Consider the following 26,635-nt stretch of genomic DNA (forward strand, 5'->3'; position numbering starts at 1 on the left):
ACTTCACATAATTGGTTTTCACACCTCTCAGAGGTGTTAGTTTCGAGTCTACTGAACGTGACCATTTAATCATTAAGATCACCCTGTAATTCTTGCAGACAAAAAAGCTTTGTTCTATATTCTTTGTCTTAAAAGAAATGAAGTTTGGTGTATCTCAAATAAAATTGCTAGGTTTGCTACGCACCCTGAAGCAATTGAAAAATTAATTCTTTGTATTTCACCATCCACATTCACAGTATTGTATTGCAATTTTTATTCAGATTTGGGGGATGAGTACAAATTGCTACTATACTAAAAGCTGAGATAAGGCCAGACTGATATCTAGGATGAAGCCACACGGAAGAATGGACTGAGAAATGGAAAGATGCTCTCTACCTCCTTGCTACCACTGCCCTCTAGCCTTTCAGGCAAGCTTTTGCAACCCTTCCTTACTTGTTATAATTTATCTCACAATCACAAGTGCAGCACATTATCACAGGCTTCAACTCTGCCAAACCTGGCAGCAGAAAGCACGCGACAGTTCCTTTCTTCTGGAATAGAACAGCACATGCCCCCCACCCTTCCTACAAATCAATGAGCTGCTATTAACTTGCAAAATATATTACAAAACATAACAGCCATACCCAGAAAGAAAACAGTGAATTTATTTTTGTTCTTTTTGCTCGGTATTTTCAATCAGAAAGGATTTTATTTACTCTCTTTGAAAGGGCATTTTTGAAGGGGAGTAAGTTGTTGAGTTTGAAGTTGTTTGACTTTGTGTTATTCAAGGATGTTGGCACAGAAAAAAGCTGTATCAGAGTCAATACCCTTCCTGCTGTACCGTTCACATTGCAAGCATTTGACAACTGCAGGACACATTGCAAGCTGGCTGGCAGAACCTCCTGGTTTGCCTGCTCATCGTTTGCTCTGCTTGTAATGCTTTTCCTCTTTCAAGCTGTGGCTGGACAGCAGAAAGTAAAATATCACACAAATAAGAGTTCAGTGATCATTTAAAACTTCTAATGAACAGTTACAGTTTCAAAGAAGGCCAGCTTCCCTCACTCTGTAGCAACTAATCCATTCAAATGGTTTGACCATTTAATCCTTGTCCACAATTTTAAAATAGAACATAAGGAAGCATCCCCAGGCCCAAGCAATAGAACTGGACTTAAGTTACTGCAGGCTGCATCAAGAGTGCCAAAGGGCAGAAGAGAAATTGCAGCACCGAGGATGAAGATGGGCAGTAGGATCCAGGAACTGGCTGCACACAGCCACAGACGGGCCACACACACCTCCCCCAAGCAGGGTTTTGATTCTCAATAATGTTCAAGCATACACTACACACATAACATGAACTGAGAGAGCTTCAAAAGCACATTTAATCTTCAGAACAAAAGACACCACTCATAAAGAGGCAAGGACACACATTTTTCTTAATTTTTTTATTTTCATATAAAACATTTAAAATGTACAGTATTTACAGGAATTTAATTACAGATTTCAGCCCAATGATTGCATCCATTTAGAGAACATGGGGCGTTAATAAAAAAGAACTTCATAGTTAAAGGACTAAATTATAAAAAAAAATCCCACTCAAGAAATCTACACAGGCCACCTTTTCCTGAGATGCAAGGTGCTTCATATTTGGTTTGTCATTTTGGTTGTGTTTTTGCTTTTTGGGTTTTTGGTTTTTTTAAGACACGCTAAAACTATTAATTTGGACCAACTACAACATCTCTTACTTATTAATACTCAGTACTTCCATGTTTACATGGAAGCACTTCAAAGCAACTGGTGGTTATTCCTAACCCTGAGAAAAACAGGTTTTCTCATGCAAGTTTCTTTTTCTGCAATCTTCTAGTGAAGGATTACATAAAAATATGGAAGTCTGTTCCAGGCAACTGGGACTTTACATGGTGTCTTGTTTCCACAGATGTTAGTAGATTTGACAATTTTTTTTTAAAACTAATTACTGACTTACATGGAAAACCACACAAAAGCAGATTTGATGTTTCTGTGCCAGCATGCAGTACTGCTGCAATACTTCACTGTTAATTGCAGATCTAATAATAAAAAATTACAATGTCCACTCAAGAACAAGAACTGAAGTTCTTAGAAATTTTGTGAAGTTCTCTTTCATAGGATATAATGTTTTGGAGTCTTATATTACATCATCACCCAAATCATCCTCAGGAGAGAGGGAGGAATGCTAAGCAGCCAGGACAAGAGTAAAAATCAGCTGAAAAGGTTTGAAGTGTCAAAACCTTCTAAGTGTGTCATACTGGATAGCTGACAGGTCTGTAAAAGGCATGAATATTAAATGATTTTGAATGTATAAATGTTAGGCACTTTCATATTCTGGATCAAGGTGCTATGTATGAATATCCAGAAGCTCAAGCAAACAACTTCATCACAAGAATATTAATCAATTAAACTAACTCAATTAGGTGAAAAGGTATAGATAAAAACTACCTGACAGGTTCCCAGCCACATTGCTCAGATATTTGGTATTACAGGACTGCAAAAGCATGGCTAACTACCTGTAGCTGGAAAGGTATTTCCATTCCCATCCCAAGAAGTTCTCACACTGGAAGCTACTGGACTGTATCCCGAGATTACCACCATGACTTGCCCTACTCTTAAGCTCTCAATACCACTACTGGCAACTGCTGAAAGCAGGACTGGTGGTAACAGGTTACTGACCCAGAAACACATCCTTGTCTCACTGTGGCCTCACATTTTCAGCTAGTCACAGCTAGTAAAAGAATCCCGTGCTTTGCGCACCCTTAAACTTTTTTATTTCACAATTACAAAAGCTGTAAGCTGGCCTGAGCAATTTAAGCATCTACACTATCCCTGTGCCACTAGTTAAGTATGAAACACAGAGAAGACAGACTGCAGGGATGGTGCTAATTCAGTGGTTTTTGTAGTTAAGGTTCAGAAATTTTGATTAAAAAGTACATTTAACCATGCTGTATTTCAAGAGCAGATATTTCTGTTGTGTGTGTGTAAAGATATATACACGTGATATAGTACAAAGCACTCATTCCACTGGTTTTGATTTTCAGCTTATAAAATAACACTGCCTTTCCCATACACAACTATCTGCCATGCCACATTTTTCCCACATATTATGATATATTTTTGTGTCACTTCTTATTGATCTCAACATCACTGTTCTTAATGATATCCTAGCTCCTGGCTGGGTCCTTTTATTCACATTTGACTCCACGTGATTTGAAAGATTCAGAAAAATGTACAACGTAGTTGTATTGCAGGGGAAAGAGAGAAGAATCTGAGAAAGTCACTTGGTTTTCAAATGTGTCTATCTGCATTCCTCTTCCAGTGTGTCAGCAAAGGAAAATCTTCCAGAACAACAAAACACTTAGCTCACACAAATCTAAGATGCTGACTCTTAGTTCTAACACCACCAGGCTTTCCTGATGCACTGTTAAGAATGCAAATCTAATTTTTAAAAAAAATTACATGCTTCTGACAGAATCTTAGTTTTGAGGCAGATATATCAGATCCAACAACTGCCAGAGCTAATTCCTGACCTTCTTGGAGAACACCAACATCCTACTTATTTTTTGGACAAAACTGACAGAAGGAAAACAAGCTACCAAGTGCAAGGTTAAGCACTCTGAGCAGTTGCAAAGAAAACTCAGCAGATTGTCTGACCAGAAACTTCTTCCCATAAAACAAGATTAACTTCACAGTTTCTAATGCCCTCTCTATCCCTTCAGAGCCAAGTTCAACTTAAACACTTACCTGACGTTTATAAATTCCTGAGGTATTTATTGCAATTCATATTCATCAACAAACCTCCAAACTCAGGAAGAAATTACATCAACTCCAATCTCTGCACAAGACACAGCTGCTCATGTACTTAGTAGACAGCCTGCTAGGAGCTTCAGTGCAATTAATGCCGACTTTAAAAAAGCCTTCTTGTAACACCAAGAGAGTTATTTTCTGCACTTTTGCCATGGCAAGACCTACACATTAGTGCATCCTAAGCAGAAAGTCACTAAGCACTGCCTTCTAGGAACTTAACCCAGAACATGACATTGGAAAAGTTGCTAGGGGGATCTCACTACATTTGAATATAATGCAGAAACAGATCACAGCCAGCTAACAACTACTAATTGGGCTTTCCATGACACCGTAACTACAAAATTCACCTGCTTAATTTGGCTTTTCCTAAAATTATCAAAACCCTGCTAACCAATCTGTTACCTTCCTGTGAGTAGAGATGGGAAAAAATAGCTATTGTCTTTAAATCTTTTGTATCTTTGTGGTCAATATCTTGATATATACAAGAATGGAAGCACTCCTGAAACTGCTGTACAAACTAACTTCACCTTAAGAATACTCATGGCACTGAGAAATGTACGGACAGAAGTACTGGTTTTCCTTTAAAACCACCTGCTGTAACATACTAACAAGTCTGATAATCCTATAAAAACACCTTTTAAAACAAAACCACAATTTTGTGTAAATGGACCAACTTGTACCCGTAAAGTGTTCTTTTTTTTCCTGAACTAAACTTCATTAATGATTGCTCTAAACATTTCCTATGAATAAAAAATACCTATCAAATCTTGACCAAAGGGAAATAAATGGATTACATGCATTTCAATATAAAGCTATAAAATTCTTATTCCCCAGTTTTCAAAACTACAATCTCTATGATACAGAATTCAGAAGGCTGTCAGATGACAATAAAACTTATGAAGTACAGTTTAACCACACTATTTTTCTATTGTCTTGAAACATACTTTTGGAGGGTGATTTTATGTAGTTCCTAAGTTATGTTATTAAAAGGGGGGGAAATGGCAGTAATTTTCATCCTGCTAGAAAACATGCTTGGAAAAAATTCTATAGATTTCTGTTTAAAGAATATATTGTTTTAAATATTAGGATAAAATGCCCCAGAAAAAAACAGGCTTTTGAATTTTGAAAACATTTTCTAAAGAATTTGTGCAACCATCCATCAGACTTTTTTTTTTTCCTTCGGTGATGATCAGTCAGCTTGCTAATACATTCTGGAGTTATCCAGAACGTGACATGGTTACTCACGTCACTAGGTGATCCAAATGGATGCTGCTGTACTCAAGTAACAGCAAAGCCTACAAATAACTGGTACTTTCACAGAATTTTTAGGGTTGGAAGGAACCTCTGGAAATCATCTAGTCCAACTCCCTGTCAAGGCAAGGTCACCGAGAGTGGGTGACACAGGAATGTGTCCAGGTGGGTTTTGAATGCCTTCGGAGAGGGAGACTCCGTGACCTCCTCGAGCAGCCTCCTCCAGTGCTCTGCCAGCCACCCTCAATGTAAGGGAGTTCTTCCTCATGTTGAGGCAAACCTGTATTCTTAGTTTATGGCCATTACTTCTTAATTCTTTGACATGGAATCAAATTCTTAAGATTTACAGGAAGAGCTTATAGGCGTAGTCTTACTTAAAAGAAATAGTAGCACCTAATTTAAAAATACTCTTCAAGAGAGGAAGATAAGCAAGAGGATACCTCCAATAATGGTAAAAACTCTCAATTCTTGCACATGTCTATCCTAATCAAGTGAAGGATTTCTTAAGCATTACATTCATTGAACTGACTTTGAAAAAGGATTTGAGGCAGAAGTGAATAATGGTACAGTTGCTGTTTTATAGTCAATGCTATGTTTTCTATAGAGTATTGTTAAAAAAACACAGCACTATTTCAAATAGGAAACAATGAGTTATGTCATATAAAAAGGCATTTCTAAAAGTGGTTATTATGAAACTTCCCCACACTTTTTATGTCATTTTCAGGTACTACTTTCAATTGTCAACTGAGCAGAACAAGTATGACTTGTAGATGTTCACAATTTTACCCAGACTTTCCATAACCTTCAGTAATGCTGTTCTTTCTGAGTTGTGGTTAAATATTTCAGTTATTCTGGTTACTCAGTTGGCCTGTAAGCATTCACAGGCTGTTCTTCACCAACATCTATCATTAACACATCTAATGGAACATGAGGCTTGTCATAGCCAGAAAACTTGAAGCAGCTGCTTGGGATGACTGTTTGCTGTGTTTCTGTGGTAGAAATCTCTGCCCCTGAAGACTTACTGCATGTATCCATTTGGCTACTGCCAGAAATGAAGTAACTCTCTTTTACTTTACAGTTTTGTTCATCAGCATCAGAAGATACCTCCTCTGTGCTTTCCTGCACAGGCACCTCTTCTACCTTGGGTGGTGCCTCTGGGGAAGGGACAGAAGGGTCTCCGTCACAGGAAGTCACAGGACTAACAGTTTCTTCTTCTGGCTCTATCTCCAGCAATGTTACTTCACCGTTCACTGGCAACTCCGAGTGACCTGATGGGAAGCTAATTACGGATATATACTTCCCCTCTGATTTTGGTCCCAGTAAGGCACCTGTGCTCAGATTTCTCATCACATTGACCTTAAATGGGAAAAAAAAAAAAAAAATCAACTTTGAGTTTAAAAGTTGAAAAAAAAAAAAAAAGTGTGTTGATAATAACAAATTTAACATTAATATAACCAATTCCAAAACAAAACTGCAAAATTAAAATCTGGTATGGTCATAAGGCTATGTCCATGAGTTCAACTGTTCCAGTAACACTTGTATGCAAGATCTCAAGAATTTCTTTGGGCAAGCACATTAACAAGGATCAAATCCATTTCATGTCACTCACTGTATTTTGAAGTTTCCAGTGTAGAGGAAAACAGCAAAAGAAGGGAAAGATGTAATACTCTTCGGCTGGGAAAACCTTCCATATTTTGTAGCTAATGAGTGTAATTTACAGTGGGCCCTGTCTCAGCCAGGAGGGAAGTTAACAACATACCCAGTAACTGCACCCATGCTGGAGTCTCCCAACTTATTTCACAGTGTCACTAAGTCCCTTAATGCTCCAACAAACTTCAATGTTTCACTTTGAAATCCCTCCACAGGATGATCATATGAATTCCTTCAATGGCCAGGCCCCAGCTTGTTTTAAACAATTATGATATGCCTTCAGGCTGTTTAAATTCTTTAGTCTTTTTTTAATGTCTTTTCAAGAATACATACATATGAAAAACAAAATAGGGTAAATTTTCAGCTATTTGATGGTGTTCCCTAAAGATAACAGAATGCCTAGGGAGAAAGAGTTAATAGTGCCCTTTTCCAAATTTCATAATTCACTATGTATGTGTATCACACAATACCAAGTATTATAGATACCTGAACTTCTTAATAAAATACATAATCACTGTTTTTTCAGATACTTTACAAAAAAAAAATCTGCCTGAAAATTTAGATGGAGGCAAATTTGGAAGAAAGGGATGTATACAGGAGGAGGAAAGAAAGAAAAATAATATTAAGAGAAATTACAAATAGGCACAAAGAACCTCCCAGTCTATATTAGTGTAAGAACTGCAAGTGCCATCAAAACCAGATGATCCAATCTGACTGTGCTTTTCAAGAGTCTTCCCTAATTAAAAGGTTGTGAGGCTGTAGCTTTACATTCACACCTTCAGACTGTGCTGACTTCACTAGAAATTGCCTTCATCTCTCACTTCAGTCCCATTATCTTTCCCCTCAGTAGCCCTGATACCTTGTTGATGCTACTCTGTGGTTAAGGCTGGATCAATGAAAACATTACAATTTAGGAAAACGAACCAGCTAAACAACAAGCACCACCACAAGTCAAGCAAACACTACTCCCTGAAGAGCAGTTACTGGTCATCTTAGAGTTTTTTTTACAAACAGCCGTGTGAACATTGAAAAGGTGAGGCAATCCCCCGGGGAATCAAGGGTTGCCACTGAAAAACTAGTAAAACTGCATTCAGGTGGCTCCTGACACACTAGAACCCAGCTGCCATTCAGCCATCAGTGTCTCTGGATTTTCATTTTCTGTTATGGGGAAACAGAATACTATATAAAGACTATTCAGAGTCATTTCCATGAGAATTCATGGAAACCACTCATTCGTAAGAAGCAGATGCTTAAAAGTTAGCTGCAAGGAACAGATTACAATCAATAATGGATAGATACTGAAAATGTTAAGAACAACTTAAAGGACTAGTGTACTAGTGGATATATATCCAAAATATTGGGTACCTATGCTATACAACACTGATCTTCAAGGAACCAGCATCTATAGTTTTTTGGGGTGGGGGTCAGCAAAAATCTGACTCCAATAATCACACAGCAAATGACAAGAGAAGGTAATCCGCTGTGTAAGGTGGAATACTTGAGGAATGTGAATTAAAACAAAGTATTACAGAAACCATGGCCAAAAGCTGTATTTTCAGCTTTCCATCTCTCCCCATACCAGTACATGCTAAACTGAAGTTAAAAACAAAACCCAATGAGTTCTTGTTTCTGTCCTTCTAGGATTTTCACACAGCTCTAAAAAAAATCACAGTCCTAAAATGTGTTAAGGGATCACTTTGTATTCTACACAGGTCTGGCATTTCACAGTGAGCACTGGCAATACTCAGAGACTTTCAGGATAAAATACATATTCTCTGTACAACTACATCCAAGACTTCTCAAAAGAGGAAATCCATTTTTCTCGGGGCAAGTTTTTGACCAAGTCAAGATGGTGCAAAGACACTCCTATTCCCATTCACAAAAGGAGGAAGTCATCAGAAGAAGAAACTCCTGTGTGAGTTTCCCGGTACCAAAGGTTTGCTAAGAGTCACTGAGTCATGACTACTAGACAATTTAGCAACACATGCAGTTGTTTCTAGCTTCAAAGATAAGAATCATAGCTTATTACACTAACTGGAAGGCCATTCAAAAGATCTTAAGTAACAAGGGTAATTAAGATACAGTTGCTATTTGAAAGGAAATATTTACTAAAGGAAAGTTAATATTTTTCTTTTATGCATATTACCTAATACTAGCAAACTGACAGCCAGTGATCTTAAGATGGACATCAGCAGTATTTCCTGGCATGTGCAGGTACTCACATGACTTCCTGTCTCCAGTAACAGCACCTGAGCTTTCAGGTCTTTCACTGTTTTAACAGACTAGGGAAATAAACTGCTGAAAGTCAGGCTCAAGGACACAAATAAATAACATATCCCAAGGAATTCGTAACAGTTAAGGTAATTAACAGATTCTTTCTTAACTTCCTTTTCTAATGATGTGTCCACCCATGAGATCCAAGTAATTTTCAGGTGCACGCTTCTTGGAGGAGAGTTTGAGAACTCCATTTCAAATCTTATTAGGATGATGGCAAAAATCTTTGTGGGCTTTGCATGGTTCCTCAAAACATTAATGCTGTGTAAATTCATGAAGAGAAGACTATGTTACTGCCCCCTATAGATGCCCACAGGGAAAAGTTTTCACAAAAGTAATGAAGCAGCTCCTCTCTTCTAAGATGACAATTATTTGTGGTGTCAGTCAATATTTACAGGAACAACTAGTTTCTCCACATCAAAAATTTATGTAGTATAACTAAAAAAAAAAAACCAGATGCAAAGAAAATTCTCAAGTGTTTTGTGAATATCCTTAAGTGTTCTACAAATACAAAGACAGAACACAGCTTTGTCATTCCTGTCAGAATCAGAAAAAGCATCAGCAGATAGCAGAAAAGTTGGCTTAAGCAAGACTCAACTTTCACCTTTAGCTCATTCTCTTAGAGAGTGGATCTTTTCTACCCACAAAAATATTTGCCATAATTTAAGGACAAAAGGCACTGAAGAAAAAGACAGTGACGTTAAAGCAGAGAGAGAGATACCCACAGCGTATCAGTAAATTAGGGTCATGTTCCTTTAAAAGTGGGTGAGCCCTTATCACAAATCTTAGAACAAAAATCTAGTACAGGAATAACCACAGGCCAAACTGCAGTGACTGAAGATGATGGGCGGAAAGAGACAGCCTCTTGTAATACTTTTTGGGAGATAAATAAATGAAAGTTTTAACTACAGCTGAACTGCTGAAACATCAGATTCCTCTGATCCAGGCAGAAGACTAACATGTTCTGTCCCATTTCACATCTGCATATTCCTGGTAGGATCCTACTGTTTATAATGTTTAAACATTTAAACAAACATGTCTTCTGATGAAGACAACCATCCATTGCCTATACCGAATGACAGCTGCACTGTGGAAGCAGGACCTAGACATGACTGACATGTAATTCTTGGGAGTCACGAACAGCTTAAAAAAGACAGTATAAAAGCTCTGGAGCTCTAACTGGCAATGGATTTTTTTTCTTTTCTCTAAGTATGTGAGACTCACAAAGGTAGCTGCTTGATGGTTACTCTTCCTTATTTTCCCTTCTGTTGGAAAATTCCAAGTTGCTGGAAGTCATTCAAATGATGTTTTACCATCTACTTAAAGTCACCAGGAAGCAGAATGCTGAAAAACAGCAGTCCTAAGGTAGGAAATCTTGCCCAGCCTTTTAACAGATGGAAAAACTCCCTAGATGTTTTATTTTCAGACAAGCTCAGGTAAGGCGCAATGATCATAACCTGTACAGAAAGAAATGCCTTGTGCACATTCAAAGGTCAGTGACAGGCTCCAAGTGCCATTAAGTCTATAGAGATAATGTAATATAATTAAATTTATCATTAATATTAATTATTTAAATTGTTTGTTCATTACTCTAAATGATTAACCATAAAATAATTATTCATAAATTACTAATTGCTCATTTTACATTCCCATAGTATTCGTATTACCTGTATTGAAACTACCTCTATGAGCTCTACAACTTATATTTGTCATTAGAGACTTCAATGAAAATGGACAGAAATATAGAATATCCTGATTTGGAAGGGACCCCCAAGAATCAGCATCTAGCTCCTGACTCCACCCAGGGCAACCTAGAATTTAAACCATACATCTCAGAGCATGGGCGAAACGCTTTTTGAACAGGATTTGGACAGTAACCACTTCCCAAGGGAGCTTGTCTCATTGCCTGACCACCTAGCTAACAATATTTATAAATAGTTATAGGCCTCATTCAGCTCCTTAGCAATAAAATACGATGCAGCGTGTGAACCATACTGTGGTGCCAGAGCCTAGGAACCACAAAATAACATACAGCCCAGTAAAATGAGAATATGGGCACACAAATGAGTTTCTACAAGATGAGCCTCAAGCATGAAGTTGGAGCACGTATCAGGAAGCTCACAGGCATTAAGAAGCACACATTCTATTTGTGATATTCTTTTTCCTGATCCTTTAGATGGGATATCACAGTGGTACTGGAAAGCGAAAATAACTACGGATCCATTGAGCACTACACTGTAATCCTAAACACAAACGTTACTGTTGTGTGTACACAGGACACAATGTCACACATTCAGACAATTACACACTGGTGTGAAGATGACAAAAAGCCTCCAGCATCTCTACAGGCCTGTGTGTTTTGATATTGGGGCCTAGCTGCAGATGCCATCAGAGAGGCTGCTCTCATCCCATTTTTTTAAAGCCTACAGTGTGAATGGCTACCTCCAAACTAGTCCCCTGGCTCCACCACAGTCCATGGAAAGAAACAGGAATTTTAGAGAACATTTTGTCTGACCAGAAGTGTATATAATTTCAGAATAAGATGAATCATCTTGTGCTGCACAAGTTGGTGAACTAGATTACTGCTTTACTACAAAGGGACCACCTCTGGCTTAGATATCTCCATTTAGTCAGAGCAATCTCACCTCCTGATACTCTATTCTAAAGAATGCAGATTCCAGAGGGATCTTAGGCATTGACTATGGGGGAGTAATTTTAAAGGATTTTGAAACTGAAGAACATGGAATCAAAGATCATTGCCTACTCTTTATATACATGAGACTTTATCCACTGAGAAGACACACTTCCTGTGAGTCCTGTTTACTACTGCCTCAGGTGGCGTTCTCTAAAGTTGTGGTTGCTCATTTATTGTGAGTAACACGACACCAGGAGAACATTACAACCATAGTTGTTAGATATTCCACTCTTACCTGACATGAAACCAAGGAGTGCTGCTGCTCTTTAAGGAACATCCGCTCTGTTTCCTAGGGATGGCTACAGGGAGTTTTTAAGATAGAGCAGTGGCTGACCTCTCTTCCCTGTAACTGCTTAGTGTGAGAACAGATTTCCCCATGTCCTTCTTCTCTCTTCCTACAGCACTATTAGTCCCTCCCCTTACTCTGCACATCACTAAGAACATTGCAGCAATTAGCAGAATTCCAATACTATCATTTAATGAAGGAATCTCAGAGCTCCTGTGACAGGATGAAAGGAAATGGGCACAAACTGAAACACATGGAATTTTTTCTGAATGTAAGAAAAACTGTGAGGGTGGTTAAACACTGGAATAGGTTGCCCAGAGCAGCTGTGGAGTCTCCTTCCTTGCAAGTATTCAAAAGCCATCTGGATATGCTCATGGGTAACCTGCTCTTGTGCTTGAGCAAAAGAGTTTGAGTAGATGACCTCAAAGATTCTTCTCCCATCAGTGATTCTGTGGTTTTGTGTCTCTGCTACTACAATGAACACAAACCTTCTAGGTACACACACACACACTGAGTTTTTAAGAACCAAATTCTCAAACTAGATCAACTACTGCTACTTCAGGTAAAGAGACACTGCAGTCTAGCCCTAAAAAAAGTAAGAGGCAGCTAGTTGCAAAGCCTATCAGAATATTAGACTGGCATAAATTCTAAATATCTATGAGACAACAGTAAAAAAGCCAAAAAGACCCAACCAAACAAACCCAAGAGATTGGCATAAAGATACAGTAGTTATAGAACTTACCAAAGACTTAGGCAGCTTTATGTTCCTTTTCCTTAGTTTCTTGCAGCCACAGTACACCATTGCTATTATAGTCAAGGTCCCAATAACAACACACAGAATGATGATAAAATGTATACCTAAGAAGTTAAAGCAAAATCTACTAGGAATTTTGGAAAAACAAGCCACTGCTGTTATCATTTAGAACAATTTCAGAAATTGTAATAGGTCAGAATGCTTACCTGTAATGTGTGAATTTGTCAATTTACTACCTTTTTTCACTCAAAAAAACTTAATCCATAAAACTTTTATGGAGTAAATAAAAATGAGAATGACAGAAGCTTTTCAATTTATATAAACATAATCATGTTTTTATAGAAATAAAGGAATTTTGCAACTAATTTTTTGTTCCTTAGAGATGACAGATGGAGATGATGAGATTTGTGTATTTTCCATGTGATAGTATATTAACTAACATAACTGCACAGAGTTTATGTACAATAAAAGTAAAACGTGGAATCTTCCAAAACACAGAATTGTTAACAATTACTAGTAGGACTCCACTAGTCTGACTCACCTTAACACCCTCCTGCCTCACTCATACAGCTGCTCCTGTGCATTCAAGAAAACTGCTTCTATCAACTTTAACTCTTTGCTGAAATTCCAGGCCATAATGAAGTACAATTACAAGGTCTCAAGAGGTTCAGATATAAATTTGGGTCACTATCTGCCTTTTGTTCTCTTTAATTAAGAAAGAGTTCAATATCTTAATTTAATGGCTGTAAGTTTATAGTTGCTTCAAATTAAAGGTCTATATACATTTTCCTCAGTGAGGAGGCTGAGCAAAAAGCCAGCTGCTAGAAGAGACAATGCATATGAAAACCACATAGCTCAGAGAATGATCCATGTCTTTTTTTAATCACACCAATGATCACGTGCAATGGAAACAGGTTTTGTGATACCAACAACACAGGAAAAACACCCCAAAAAGAGGTCAGGGTCACTTGAAAACAATACATGATCTGTAAAGGTCAGAACTGTCAAAGTGCATTTGGAAAATAATTACTAAGCTTTCCCTATTTTTTCTATTCTCCCACAGGCATCCAATGGCTATTATCAGACCTCAAATACTTGCTAAATCAGATCTGTCTTCAGATTCAGTATGTTCTCACTATAATATAAGAATCCTCTTACTCAGTGTCTGCTTGAGAGGAACAGGAATGCAGCTTTCCTCTGATGGAGTGCCAACCATCAGATCATCAAAACGTCCTTCTGCTGAAACACAGTATGTGGAACTTTCATTAGGAACTGGGATTTTGAGGCTACACTTATGCATTGTACAGTTGTCCTCGTAGAACTCTTCAGTCTGCAAAAAAAGTGGAAGACATGTTATATCATCTGACTCACTAGAACAGTGTTACAGTACCTTCTACCACTTCAAAAAAGGTTAAAACACCATGTGTTTCCTACATCAGCCACATGCCTTGCAAAAGCTGTGTGAACATCAGCTTACTGGCTACCTCAAGATGTTGTATTTGATCAGACCATGGTATTTTCCAGCTAAAATTTGTGCTGCTCATAGTAGAGATTCACATTTCTAATTCATTTATAAAACTTGTACCTGGATCCATATGAAAAGCTAACTGTAAGTAAACACACCTATTGTAATTTTCCTTGAGTTCACTCTCCATGATTGCTAAATAAACTGGTATAAATACCTTGGAAGGTAATTTTCTTAAATTAAAGGTCTCTTTAGACAAGTGAGAGGGGCACAAGTAAAGTTACCAATGTTCAGCATGTACACAGAAACACCAGCATGTGATCAGGTAACACTTATCTTGTGTCCAGCTAATGCAGTAATCTAATTTTTGTTGTAAGCATTAATTTGGTCAACTAAAATCCAGACCTTTCATTCACATATCTCATTGTAATGTGCTCAACATTTAAGGTGCTCAACCGTTTTCTTGGTATCTGTTAGCTCCGTGTGTCATAGGAGTAAATCCCTTGTATAGGCATTTAAGGTAAACAAGTGTTTTTAATCTTGAATTTTATTTTTGGAACTTACCTCATTTTTACTATTCCGAGCACTCACCAAGTACTCAAGCCTTGAATAAATGTCTTCAATACAAGAAAGAGGGAATTCAGGATGGTAAATATCAACCACGATTTTATCACCATGTCTTGAGAGATTCAGTTTTGGCGGTCCTATTTTTCCTGCAACACATTGATTAGGCCAAAGCTTTTAACATAAAATAATGGTATTTATAGTTAGCTTTCCAAAATTCATCACAGATTTGAGAAGACTTACGTATTTATTCCCATGCTGTTAATATTCCATAGCTGTGGTAAGACCTCTTGGTTGCTTAGAAGTAATGGAGGCATTTGTATACATTAACTAATTAATATTAATTAACTAAAGTTTGTAAAATAGAAACAGATTGTCCATGAAGAATTTCACTATTAAACAATTCAACTTTCCTACACACATAAGTCCATAAAAATTCAGCTGACAACAGAAAAAGCTAACAGCAATTAAACATATACACGAATGAGAACCAAATACAAGATCCTGCTGACTAGATCCCACCATAAATCACCTCAGTTAAAAACAGTACTGTACTGAAACAAAGGTTATACAAAAAGCTAAACAAATCTCACTGTAAGCAACATTTGGAAACTTTGGATTTCCCATGGCAATGGTTTATGTGAATTTTTCGTGTCTAATGGTCTGACTGAACACGGGTTTCTTGTTCAGTGGGAAAAGTGTTTTGTTTCTCTTCTCCATACATGGCCACCAATTTTCTGGAAACTGTCACACTCAGCATTACTACCCTGACTTCTGTCCCCTTGTCAAACTCTAGAAACCAGCCACTATTTCAAGTCATAGGACTGTTGGGTGGGGACAGAATCATAGCAGAAAACAAAGAGGGACTCCACTCCTTCAGCTCCAGCAATGTAGAAATCCAGCTCTAGCTAAAGCATAGCCCAAGTCAGATAGAATCTCATGCACCAGATTTCCCCTGAAAGCATTATGTTGGGAATGGAGCAAGCATGGTAAAAAGACTCCTTGTCTTTTCTCATTCTGTTGCATTTCCTTTGCACTGCCCATGGAATGCCAGAGCCTGCCACACTGGATTGTAGACACAAAATTTACTTTTACAGTATTAATGCTAAAGGCTAATTTTTTCCAAAGCAGGCCGAAAGATTTACATGAAAAACTAGTAACTTACAGGACCTAGATACCTGAAGCTATCAGTACATGACATTCTAGTGTCAAGCAAGGCATCATTACTTCAATGATGCCTAAAGGTCCACATTGTCTGGTGACAGTTTCCCACCCTAAATTGGTTTCTGGGGCATCAGGCAAGAATATGGGAAGGATTCAGAGTGCACCATCTGCATCACCTTCTTGCCTTTAGACATTTTGAAACAAATATTCAGATACCACCAAGTCAGGGCTAACAAGTACTGTGAAGTTCCTACTAAGCAATCACGCTTCATTTCATCCTGGACTCCTGGCTTTAAGATACTCCCAAATGCAGTGCAATAAGAGAGCAAAAAAAATAATCAATTACTAACTTTCTAAATTTTTGAAAAAAAAAAAAAAAATCACAAGGTTTAGCATAGATACAACTTACCATGCCTTTGCAAAATAAACTCATTTGCCTCGACATATTCAGACTGTTGTGACCCAACAAAAGCTTTAACTCGAAGCCAGTGAGATAAATAAGGGTCACATATTTCCTCTGAGAGATCACAAAAATGAGCTGAAGTGTTCACACAGGTTGAGACGTTCTTATAGTAACCTAAACTGTAAAACAGATCAAATAATAGTAAATACAACTTCAACTGCACAATTCTGTACAATACACTGCCTGTAATAAAAAACTGTGAGAGTGGCCAGGAGCCGTGAGGGCACAGATTACCCAGGGAGGTTGTGGAGTTGCATCCCTTAGGGATATTCAAAAGCCAACTAGACACAGTCTTGGATGACCTGCTCAAGCAAGGGGTTTGAACCAGATGACCTCCAGAGATCCCTGCCAACCTCAGCCATTCTGTTACTTGACAAATTTCGCCTTAATTTACACTTGGGCAACCTTCACCCTACATGACTTCACTACATAGAAACAAAAGAATTTACCATGGACTGACTGCTTTTATATGCTTCTAGAGAATATCAGGCATAGGAAATAAAATAGTAAGAACTTACTTGTAAGGCTTGATTTCCACAATAAAACGCGGCGTTTCAGGCACAGATGGGTACTGCCAATGCAAAACTGTTTTGAAATTTTCGGATGTTACTACAATCTCCATTGGTGAAGGCACTAGAAGAAAGAACAATTGCACTTTGACAAACAGACCTTTGTAAGCACAAGAACAGCCAAATGTACTTCTAAATTATTTGGAAAAGGCAACACGCTAGACATAAAAATCAAAAATACTTGCCCCAAATGAGCTAGTCTGTCACCAGTACAGACACCTATGAGCCCTGTAAGCTGATTTATTACTAATCTCTCCTTCAGAGACAGCTTTTGTCCTCTTTGCAACAACATCAGATAACCCACGCTCACTGAAAGCAAGTCCATCAGACAGCCCATATCAGGTCCATAGGCAGCAATGATTATACCCCTGTGTTGGTCTTCTACAGATGTACCAGCAAGACAGATAGTAAGACTTTACTCAAGTTAGAGGAGATTAGCTCAGTTCCCGTAGATTTCTCTTGCTGTTCATAAAATGAATTGGAGGAGCTGGGGTGGGAAATGGTACCAGAGCTGGACCTCCAAGGCCAAAATACAACAGGCCTGCTAGGGAAAGCCTGGATTCCACACAAATTTCTAACAGTGATACTTCTACCACTCCAGCAGTATTTTCAGTAAGCTGTGATGACCAAAATAAACTACAAACATTTGTAAGGAATTTGAACACTGAAGCTATAATGTAGTTCCATACACATCTATATCAGAGGTAATGTCATAAAGCAATACAAAAATAAGAAGCAACACTGACAGTTTTCCATATTCAACAAGTATCTGTTCTAAGCAGCAACAGCAACAGAGATATCAATGAAGCAGCTGTAGTGGAAGGAAAATTATAGTATGCTGTAACTGTTGAAGGCTGCCACATGATACTCAGGAAGAAAAGATAAATGAAGGTCACTCAACTAAATTTAACTCTTACAACTCAGCTTTTCAATGTCTGGTTTGGCACCCTTAGTATTCTCAATGTAGCTTTTACAACATGTTGAGGGAACTCTTATTTGACCTGCTCTACACTGCTCTTTGTTCACGAAGCAAGTACTGCAACTTCACTCTGTGATATATTCGGGGAAAGTAAACAATTTTCACATCCTGAGAACAAGACCACAAATATAACACATTACTGAAAGTAATACGCAGAGGTTGAGATATGCTATTGACCACAAAGGTTTGATACATGAAACATAGATCACTCTGCAAATGGTTCTGTGGTTTATGTTTTAATACATACAAGAGTGGTATTTCAGCTATTGGAAAAAAAGGAACATATTCATCAAATTCACAACCACAAGAAAAAAAAAAGGTGACAAGCTGACAGAAGAGGTGTCAAGCACACAGATGGGCCAACGCATACAAGCATTACTTCAAATATGCCAGTTTAAGCCACAGTGTAGCTAGCCTTAGAAAAATTTAACTTTTGTGTACTATTATACAAAAGAAACTGCTTAACAAATGGGGATGACCCCAGAGCGCTGAAGGGGGTAGTAAATGTTACATTAAGACCCCTCCATCACCTGCCTAAGGTTTCCTGCTGACTGGAAGCCAGCCACTATTCCAATTTACAAGAAGGGCATGAGGAAAGACCCAGAAAACCAGACCTGTTAGCTTAACCTCAGCACGTGGAAAAATGATGGAGAAGATCATGCCGGGTGCTCTTGGAAGACACTGAAAGAGCAATACTATCACCAGGAACAGTCAACAGGGATTCACAAAGTGAAAGTCCCATTTAACTGGTTTATTAATTTATCAGTTGATCATACCTAGTGGATGAAGGGAAGGCAGTGGATGTACTTTTTCTGGATTTTAGTACAGCTTTTGATACTGTCCCTCATTCTGTCCTTCTGAACAAGTTGGCACATGCAGGTTCACAGTGCACTGAGTGAAGAACTGGTTGAAAGGCAGAGCTCAAAGGGTTGCTGTGAATGGGGCTGCACCTGGCTGGGGACCAGCAGTGTTCCCTGGGGCCCGGTCCTAGGGCCTGTTCTGTTCAGGATTTTTACCAACGATCTGGGTACAGGAGTTGAATGCACCTTGGGCCAATTTGCCAACGATCCTGAACTGGGAGGTGCTGCCCCCCCTCTCAAGGCATGTGAGGCCTTGCAGAGGGTGCTAAACAAATGATCTTCGTTGTCTAGCTCACAGCCCCTTTACTGAGGCTGGCTATCTGATTTCTAATGGTTTCTTCTCCAGAGACAGTGCCTGGGGATGCCACAGTCCCATTTCACTCCAGCATCAAGAGTGCAGACCACAGAGAACCCTTCAGATTTTCAAAGTGCCACTGTCTAATCTTTACATATGCCATTTCTGCATATCACCAGTAAAAGGCCCTAATACTTTACAGAAACACTGTTTTACTTAACCCATTGAAATGAACCCAGAATGAAAGCATTCATTTTTCTAAACATTTTATGCCACATTCTGTGTTGTTCTGCAGGCATAAGTGGAAGATGACAATAGCAGTTAGTGCCACAAAGGTTAACTATTAAACATAAAACTCCTTTTAATTTATAATAAACATAAATTCAGCAATACTCAAGGTGCAAATTCAAACAGTGAGATAGCAAGCATGGAAAGAGATAAGAAAACTGATCAGCAATTCATGTTATAATGCATGACACAGAAAACTCAGCAAGTTCTATTTTGCCTCCAGTTCAAACAAAGTGATTCCCATCTGCAGCTCACCTTGCCTTGTAGGACAGGAACACTGGCTGATGAGAAGCCAACAGAGAACAGCAAGAACAATTTTTGAAATGTGTATCTGTATTGTAAAACAACATAAAAGGAACTGCAGAAAGCAGCTCTACATCCATAGAATAAAGCACAAAGGTAGGCCAATCAGATATCTTTTTTAAGCATGCCAGGAGAAGAAATTCAACATGCCTGTATTTTGAGGATAAAGAACTGGAATTTTGGAAAGCAAAGGTAGGACTAAGAGAGGGGTAAAAGCAAAGACAAGGACCACAGGGTGACCTGGATGTTTAGCATTTAACAAAAAATAGATGTGGGAATACAACCACACAGTTTATCTCAAGAAACTCACACCTGCATCAGTTTATAACTTGGACAGAAATTTATTAATTTGTCCACATGCAAACAACTCAAACTATTGCTGCCATACTGATGACAAAGATCTCATCAGGTGACTACTATGGGACACGAATGTGTATATACATAATCAAACACCTTCTCAATGTGCAATTATCTTAACTAATGTATTTAAGATTTAGTAGACGTTTACATCTTCAGCAAACTTGCAGAGCAGACAGTAAGGAAATACATGCGGGAAGAAATTAAAAGCCAAACTCCACTGAAAGACTTGTTTTACTTCAAGTATCCGCTGCTGCTTGATTTCAGGCTGCTAAGAAATAAGGGGAATATTGGGTTGGTTTGGAGGGTTTTTTTCGGAGTAACATAAACAAGTGTACCTAGTGTCTTCTAAGACTAAGACAGATAATTCTTAGAACTAATCCACTACTTGCACACAATATATGATGTAGTTCTGCTTCAAAAGTGTACATTATCAAGGCAGAAAATGCTTGTTTTTACCTACAAGACAGGTGTAACTTGTGAAGAACAAGTCTAACTTGTCTTATTTTATGCATTTACTTCTCCGAGTCAAAAACACCCACTGCACACCTCTCACAAATCTCAGCAGGGTCAGATATATGCAAACCATACAGACTTCTTTACCAGCTTGAAACCTGACATTCTTGTTCACTATGTAACGGTTCCTTAACAATACCTGAAAGTACTTAATGAAAGACAAGTTTGAAGCAGCCATGTACTCAATAAAACCTATTTTTAAAGCATCTACAGAAGGACTTAATATTTTGTATATATGTAGATGTCCGACCTGTTCACTGAGCCTCAGCAATGCATTGCCTAGAGCAAAAATTAATTCAATGAACTGGACATTTCCGAGATGTAAAAATGAGACAGCCTTCAAGCTGATACGTGTATCTTGTGCAACACTGAAGTTCCTTCCCTCATTCTGACATTATTATATACACAGAGGGATTTGTCACCGCAGCTCACACAAGTGGAATTCAGCTGAAGTGCAATAATGTACGCAACAGAACAGGGCCTGATGAATCCACAATGCAGAGTTTATGGTACAGCTATCTGAGACAACTAAAAGCCATAAAAAGTGGACCTAAAAGCCATAAAAATTCATTCAAGTCATATGTGCCTTTTAAACATCATTTAGGCACCGAAATATGGACTGAAAGCACAAACTGAAAGCTTGAAAAGACAAACTGTGCAAAAACAACAAGTAAAAACGTATTTTGAAAGTTTGTTCCTGTTTTGGCTTTCCATTAAAAACAAACAAATTCTTATAATCCCCAAGTGATACATCATAGGAAAACACTTACAAGCCACTTCAACAGGCCAAGAGGGACAACAGCTTGAACTGTGCTGTAGAATCATGGTTAACTCATCACTTAAAGACAAACAGCTGCAATGGTAACAAATTGGTCCCTTCTGGGCCCCTGACCGGGAGAAGTGTGCCTTCCTTGTGCCAGCCCTGTGCTTTACCTACAGTTGCTTCACTTCACAGATTAACAGAATGTTCTGAGTTGGAAGGGACCCAACAAGGATCACTGAGTCCAACTCTTACATAAACAGCCCATACAGGGACCTGATCTCACACATCCCCTTTAACTGCACCCAGAAAGGGTAGCAGTTCTGATGACTTCACAAATGTAAAAAAGTCACTCTCCTTACTTTCACCGCCAGTGAAAATGAAGACAAGGGAAAAAAGATCAATTTGCACTACCTTTGAATGCTTCTGCACGCCTCTGCAGCCATATGCATTGGAAAAAATACCCAAACAGAAAAAAAGGTGGCAAAAAGGCAACCAATACTGTGAAAAATGGATTCAGAAGGCAGCAAGTCAATGCTAAGGATGAAAAATAACACATAAAAACAACCTAGTCTCTCTCTGAAGGCTGAATTTCCTTAATATTTTTTTGGTGCACAACTTGGGATTCAAAGGGTTTGAGATAATGACAGACTTGACCGGATGTACTAGACTGAATTTACAGGTGTTAGTGCTGTTTAGTTAGTAATGAGTACACTCCTGTGTTTGTCCCGGGGCTCACTTTCCTGACTGTATGTTTGAGTCCAGTGCTCGCTGCTTGCTGTACTGCTTATCACCTCACTGTGGTGTGCCTTGGGAGCATTCCGATAACAGCCATGGCAATGCAAGTGGGCTCCCAGGGTATTGCTGCTTTCTGTGTTGTATACACTCGGGACATAAAGTGGGGGGAAGGAGGAGGAAGCGTGGAACATTTGAAGTCATGGTGTTTGTCTTCCCAAATAACCCTCACCTGTGATGGGGCCCTGCTCTCCTGGAGATGGCTGAACACCTGCCTGCCCATGGGTAGCAGTGAATTCAGTCCTTGTTTTGCTTTGCTTATGTGCATGGATTTTGCTTCCCCCTATTAAACTTTCTTTATCTCAATCCATGAGTTCTCCAGCTTTTACCCTTCTGATTCTCTCCCCAGTCCTGCTGGTAGTGAACAAGCAGCCGCATGATGCTTGGTTAAACCATGACAAATGGTCCTCCTAACCATTAATATCCTCACTTCAATCTGCTCTAAATCAAACAAAGTTGGCCCACACTAAAGCAGAGTTCAGCCATCTGGGGGCTAGAGGAGAGCTAGGAGCACTGCCCAGCACCACAGGACAGAATCTGAGCAGGAAGGGGTCACTGCTCACCACAGGCTGCAGGAGCACCAAGCACGGGCCCTGGGGAGAAATGGGAATGTCTGTCAGAGCAGTGGCTCTGCCTTCTGCCACGTTCTCCTTCAAGGCAGCGCACCCAGGTTAGCATGCCTGCCTCTCTGTGCGCTTCCAGCAGACCAGGCACTAAACAGCTCCTGCTCCTATCAGACTGCTGGAGGGGAGCTGCCTGTTGGCTGTGCTTGGCTAGGAGCTTGGCATGCTGGCAAGCACCAAGGAGATGAAGAACTTTTGTGCCTGCTACCGACTGGCTTTCTTTTAAGCGGCAGCAGCCACATGGTGTATGTGAAAATATTTGCATGTGCTTGCCTTCACCCACTTTGATTTATCCCTCCAAAAGAAACCCAGGACATGCATTTCTCTGTTAATACCACTCCCATACCTGGATGGTACTTCCTTAAAAAATTTACTACAAACAAGCAAAATTAATGCATGTAACAACGATTTATGCAGAAGGTTCTACCGGAAGTACTCAAAAGACCTCAAATTCATTTGTAAACTAATTTATTTGTGAAGTGAGTACTATGACTGGGGTAAAATTTAAAGCTATTAATTTTTTTAATATTTACTGAAATGAACTTAAATGATTTCCTAAGTATCATGAATAAACATTATACACAGTATACAGAGCATTTTTACAGCTTCTATTAACAGAATTGTGTTTTCTCAGGGCTCAGAGGTTTGACACTGTTCTGTGGAGTTTTTAAAATCATTGTTTATGATAAAAATTTCCACAAGGTTGTAAGTTGTACTAACAAGAGAGGCACACTGAGAACACCATCTTGAGAAAAAGCACAGCAAGTTGCACAAGATGGACACTTAAAAAACCTGATGTAATAAGTTAAATACTGTTTTATCTATTTTATGACTATTCTTCCCTTTTGTCATAGAAGTGTTGTAATAGATGATATCTAAATATAGCACTTTCTACAACCTAATTTTTGTTTGCAGCTCATCAACTGCTGTGAATGCCAATAATCTGAACCATAAAAGAACAACTCAAGACCACCATGATTATCCCATACAACAGGAAGTCAGCTGCATAAATGAACTACACATGTCCCTGGAAATCTGGCTTCCAATGTGCAGTAAGCACCTGAACTGCTACCACAGCCTCTAAATCTTCTTCACCTTGACCACAGACCTTGTCTTCCATGATACTAAAATACAGAGAGTTCCCATCTCCTCTGTGCCCAGCTCCTCTGACTGTAGAGTCAGAGGGCTATCAATGCAGGCACATTAGGCATCCAGCTGCAGGAAATGCAGGAGGTGTTCCAGCTGCTGCTGGGTTGTCTGGCTTCATTCCTTTTCTAAGGAAAATGGTGTCCTACAACGGAAGATGAAGATAACTGAACATTTCCTCATTACACACTCAGTCTTGAGGTATCTATTATACGACTGGCACATTGAAAGCCCTACAAGACTCAAGGAAAAAAAAAATAATCATGCAATTGTTGCCATGGAAATTCTGGGCTCCTCAGTACAAGAGAGACATGGAGTTCGTGGAGCAGGTCCAGCAGAAAGCTACAAAATTGATCAAGGAATTGGGGCATCTTCATTATGAGGAAGGGCTGAGGGAGCTGGGCCTGTTCAGTCTCAAGAGATGACTGAGAGGGGACCTCATCAATGTCTACAAGTATCTGAAAAAGGAGTGCCAATAAGACTGTTTCTCACTGGTGCCAGGCAACAGAACAAGAGGCAATGGGCAGAAACCAATGCACAGGAAGTTCCACCTGAATACGAGGAAGATCTTCTTTCATGTGTGAGTGACCAAGCATCAGAATAGACTGCCCAGAGAGGCTGTCAAGTCTCCCTCACTGGAAATAATCAAGAACCATCTGGATGCAATCTTGTGCCATGTGTTTTAGGATGACCATGATTGAGCAGGAAAGTTGGACCAGATGACCCACTGTGCTCCCTTCCAACCTGACCCACCCTGCTATTCTGTATGTGAAAGCATCATAAACATACTTCAGACTCCCCTTCTACCTTAATTCTTCCCCTGTAAGTCACCACATCTGCTTGCACCAATATTATAATGAAGTAAGGACATGTTATTAGTCATTACATATAAAACCAGCATTTTCATTCAACTAATACACAGCAATGTCAATTAGAACTCCCTTCATGATGCTTTTGTTCACTAAAAAAATAAGTTTTTACTTATATGATGAAGTCTCTGAAGGGCATCGTTATAGTGGCTGTGACCAAGCTGAGTGTAAGTCACCAAGAAAATGCTGCTTGAGTTTTCAAAACCTAACTCAAAAATACATTCTGCTCCTTTGAGCTGAGGGTTTGCTGCTTCACTCACATGCAGAAAAATGAGCTTTCTGCTTCTAGGCAGCTTGGTACATCACCTACACCAGAGCACTGCTCTCTACTCTTACAGAGATAACTGTTGTGCTGGACCAGGCTAGATTACAGCAGGTTTATTTCACAAATGATTTACTGGTATTGTGGCTTTTACCCTAAAAATGCTTAATACAATGTAGAAGTGGCATATTTTACTAGCAATAAAAGCATGCCCTTAAAAGAGACTAAGTCAGACCACACAAGACAATATTTAACATATCCACACAAGACAATATTTAACATATCAAGCCACCTTACTGATCAAATGTGGCAAAAAGATAGTTTCCCTGCAAGGTTAGCCACTTACAATCAGACACCAAGTCAAACAAACTGGATATTCAAAATGTAAACTATTAAGGGACAAGAATGCAAGCAGACTACCATTTTTAGCACTGCTAGTCCATATCAGACAAACCTAAGCAGACTTCCAAAGTCTGGTGTGGCCCATGCTCAGGGGTAATCAAGTTCAGTCACTTCACCTGGGCATGGATCTAAACTCCAGGAAATCTCCATCTGCAGAATCCAAGGAGCGTGGGCACACAGCCAGCTCTCAGCAGTCTCAATAAAAATTAAATGCATGTTCCCTTGTGACTATTAGACAGCAATCTCTGTTGTTAATGAACGGTTTCAGTTTAAAGTGACACATGTAAATCTGACTATTTCTTTCGTAATTTACTTGCCACAACTCTGCAAACAGAGACACAACACTGTTCTTCGCTGGCAAGCCACCTCTCCTCCCCAGCAGTGCTTGGCCAAAATATGCGTGTTCCAGGCCGTGCTCCCGATACCTTCTTTGCACTCCCCTGTCCCGTGCTCCCAATTTTCGGACTGAAATTCCCAGTTTCTTTACTTCTTTGGACATAGGAAGCGATAAAGCACAGCGGCGCAGGCCAGTCCATTTGGCTCTGAGTGCCAAAATGTGCAAACACCCGAAATGAAGGCTGATGTCACCAGCGCGCCGCCGGTGCGCGCGCCACGAGATGGCCTCCGGGGCCGGGCTGCACCGCGCACCGGAGAGAGCTCGGCCGGGGCGCCTCGGCGGGACGGCACGGCACAGCCCCGGGGAGCGGGGGCTCCTCCCCGCCACGGCCCGGCCGCTCGCACTGCCCCGACGGCTCCCTGCGCCCGCAGCGGGCCGCGGCAGCGATGCGGGCCCGGCGGCACCACTGGCGGCGCTCGGTCACAGAGGACTCCGCGACAGGGCGCGGCCGGTGCCGCCGCCCCTCAGGTGACCCGTGCTGCCCCTCAGTCGGTCGGCCTGCCCCAGCCGCCCCATCCTCCCATCCCGTCCCGTCCGGCCCGTTACCTGCGGGCGGGCTGCTCCCCCTGGGAAGCCGCGCTCCGGCGCGGCCCCAGCAGCGCCGCGAGAGCCAGGAGGGACAGCGGCACCCACATGGCGCCTGGTGGGGAGCGAGCGGAGGCCGCCCCGCTCGTGAAGCCCCAGCACCTCCGCTCCGCCCTGGCCGCTGCGGCGCCTGCGCCGGGCAGGAAGGGGCGGGATGCCCGGCAGGAACGGTGCGGGGGCGGGCGGAAGCAGCGGGGTCACCGCCGGTCCGCGCCTGAGGGGCGCCGAGGGAGGGGGAGGAGGCTTGAGC

The 26,635-nt window shown here is 40.1% G+C and overlaps 1 protein-coding gene across 1 annotated transcript; it reads right to left on the minus strand.

Annotated features, from left to right (window-relative positions):
* Window positions 1-1,402: 1,402 nt before the first annotated feature.
* On the minus strand, window positions 1,403-26,435 carry IFNGR1 (interferon gamma receptor 1). The gene is made up of 7 exons (XM_039568431.1): window positions 26,351-26,435; window positions 16,898-17,012; window positions 16,326-16,498; window positions 14,753-14,901; window positions 13,882-14,053; window positions 12,712-12,827; window positions 1,403-6,420 (listed from the first exon to the last, which is right to left on the minus strand). Exons 1-7 carry the CDS (start codon window positions 26,433-26,435, stop codon window positions 5,920-5,922), a joined length of 1,311 nt encoding a protein of 436 aa, XP_039424365.1. The 3' UTR covers window positions 1,403-5,919.
* Between the last annotated feature and the right edge of the window lie 200 nt (window positions 26,436-26,635).

This window comes from Corvus cornix, chromosome 3 (genome assembly GCF_000738735.6).
Source record: "Corvus cornix cornix isolate S_Up_H32 chromosome 3, ASM73873v5, whole genome shotgun sequence".
Lineage (NCBI taxonomy): Eukaryota > Metazoa > Chordata > Aves > Passeriformes > Corvidae > Corvus > Corvus cornix.